Consider the following 645-nt stretch of genomic DNA (forward strand, 5'->3'; position numbering starts at 1 on the left):
CCTGGCATGATCTGCGGGGTCCCCGTCCTTCAGCCCCTGGCATGATCTGCGGGGTCCCCGTCCTTCAGCCCCTGGCATGATCTGCGGGGTCCCCGGCCCTCCGGGGTCCCTGTCCCCCGGCCCCAGGCGTGCCCTCCGGGGTCCCTGTCCCCCGGCCCCCGGCCCTGGCATGATCTGCGGGGTCCCTGTCCCCCGGCCCCTGGCGTGCCCTCCGGGGTTCCTGTCCCCCGGCCCCCGGCGTGCTCCCCGGGACCCCTGTCCCCCGGCCCCCGGCGTGCTCCCCGGGGCCCCCGACCCCCAGCTGACCCACCCTGGGCCGGCCAGGACGTAGAGTTGGGGGGGGCGCTCGTGGTCCAAGCACGCGTCTCCTCTCCCTCACCTGTCCGACCCCTTGATGGCCGTGTTGGACTTGACCCGGAAGGCCTTGGTGAACATGTCTGCCTGGATTAGACCGAGAGAGTCCGAGAGAAGCCTCAAGCCAGGCAGTGTCAGGAAAGTGAGAGCGCGGCGCCTCCCCGGCCCGCAGCCCTGGGGGCGGCCATGTTGGAGGCCCGACCGCGAAAAGAACCCGGCTGGAAACCCGGGCTGCGCGGCTCGGAGGCCGCCGCAGCCGCCGCCCCCTCGCGGCGGGTATCGGAACTGAAG

The 645-nt window shown here is 73.3% G+C and overlaps 1 protein-coding gene across 2 annotated transcripts in view; it reads right to left on the bottom strand.

Annotated features, from left to right (window-relative positions):
* The window catches only part of Eif2d (eukaryotic translation initiation factor 2D), a 19,059-nt gene extending 18,501 nt beyond the window's left edge, over positions 1-558 (bottom strand). For both annotated transcript variants that reach the window (XM_013017424.1, XM_013017423.1), the window contains exon 1: positions 380-558. In XM_013017424.1, the coding sequence (XP_012872878.1) occupies positions 380-435 (56 nt within the window). In that variant the 5' untranslated portion in view covers positions 436-558. The remainder of the gene's footprint in view (positions 1-379) is intronic.
* Positions 559-645: the final 87 nt, after the last annotated feature.

The sequence above is a fragment of the Dipodomys ordii genome, unplaced genomic scaffold, assembly GCF_000151885.1.
Source record: "Dipodomys ordii isolate 6190 unplaced genomic scaffold, Dord_2.0 Scaffold35, whole genome shotgun sequence".
Classification (NCBI taxonomy): domain Eukaryota; kingdom Metazoa; phylum Chordata; class Mammalia; order Rodentia; family Heteromyidae; genus Dipodomys; species Dipodomys ordii.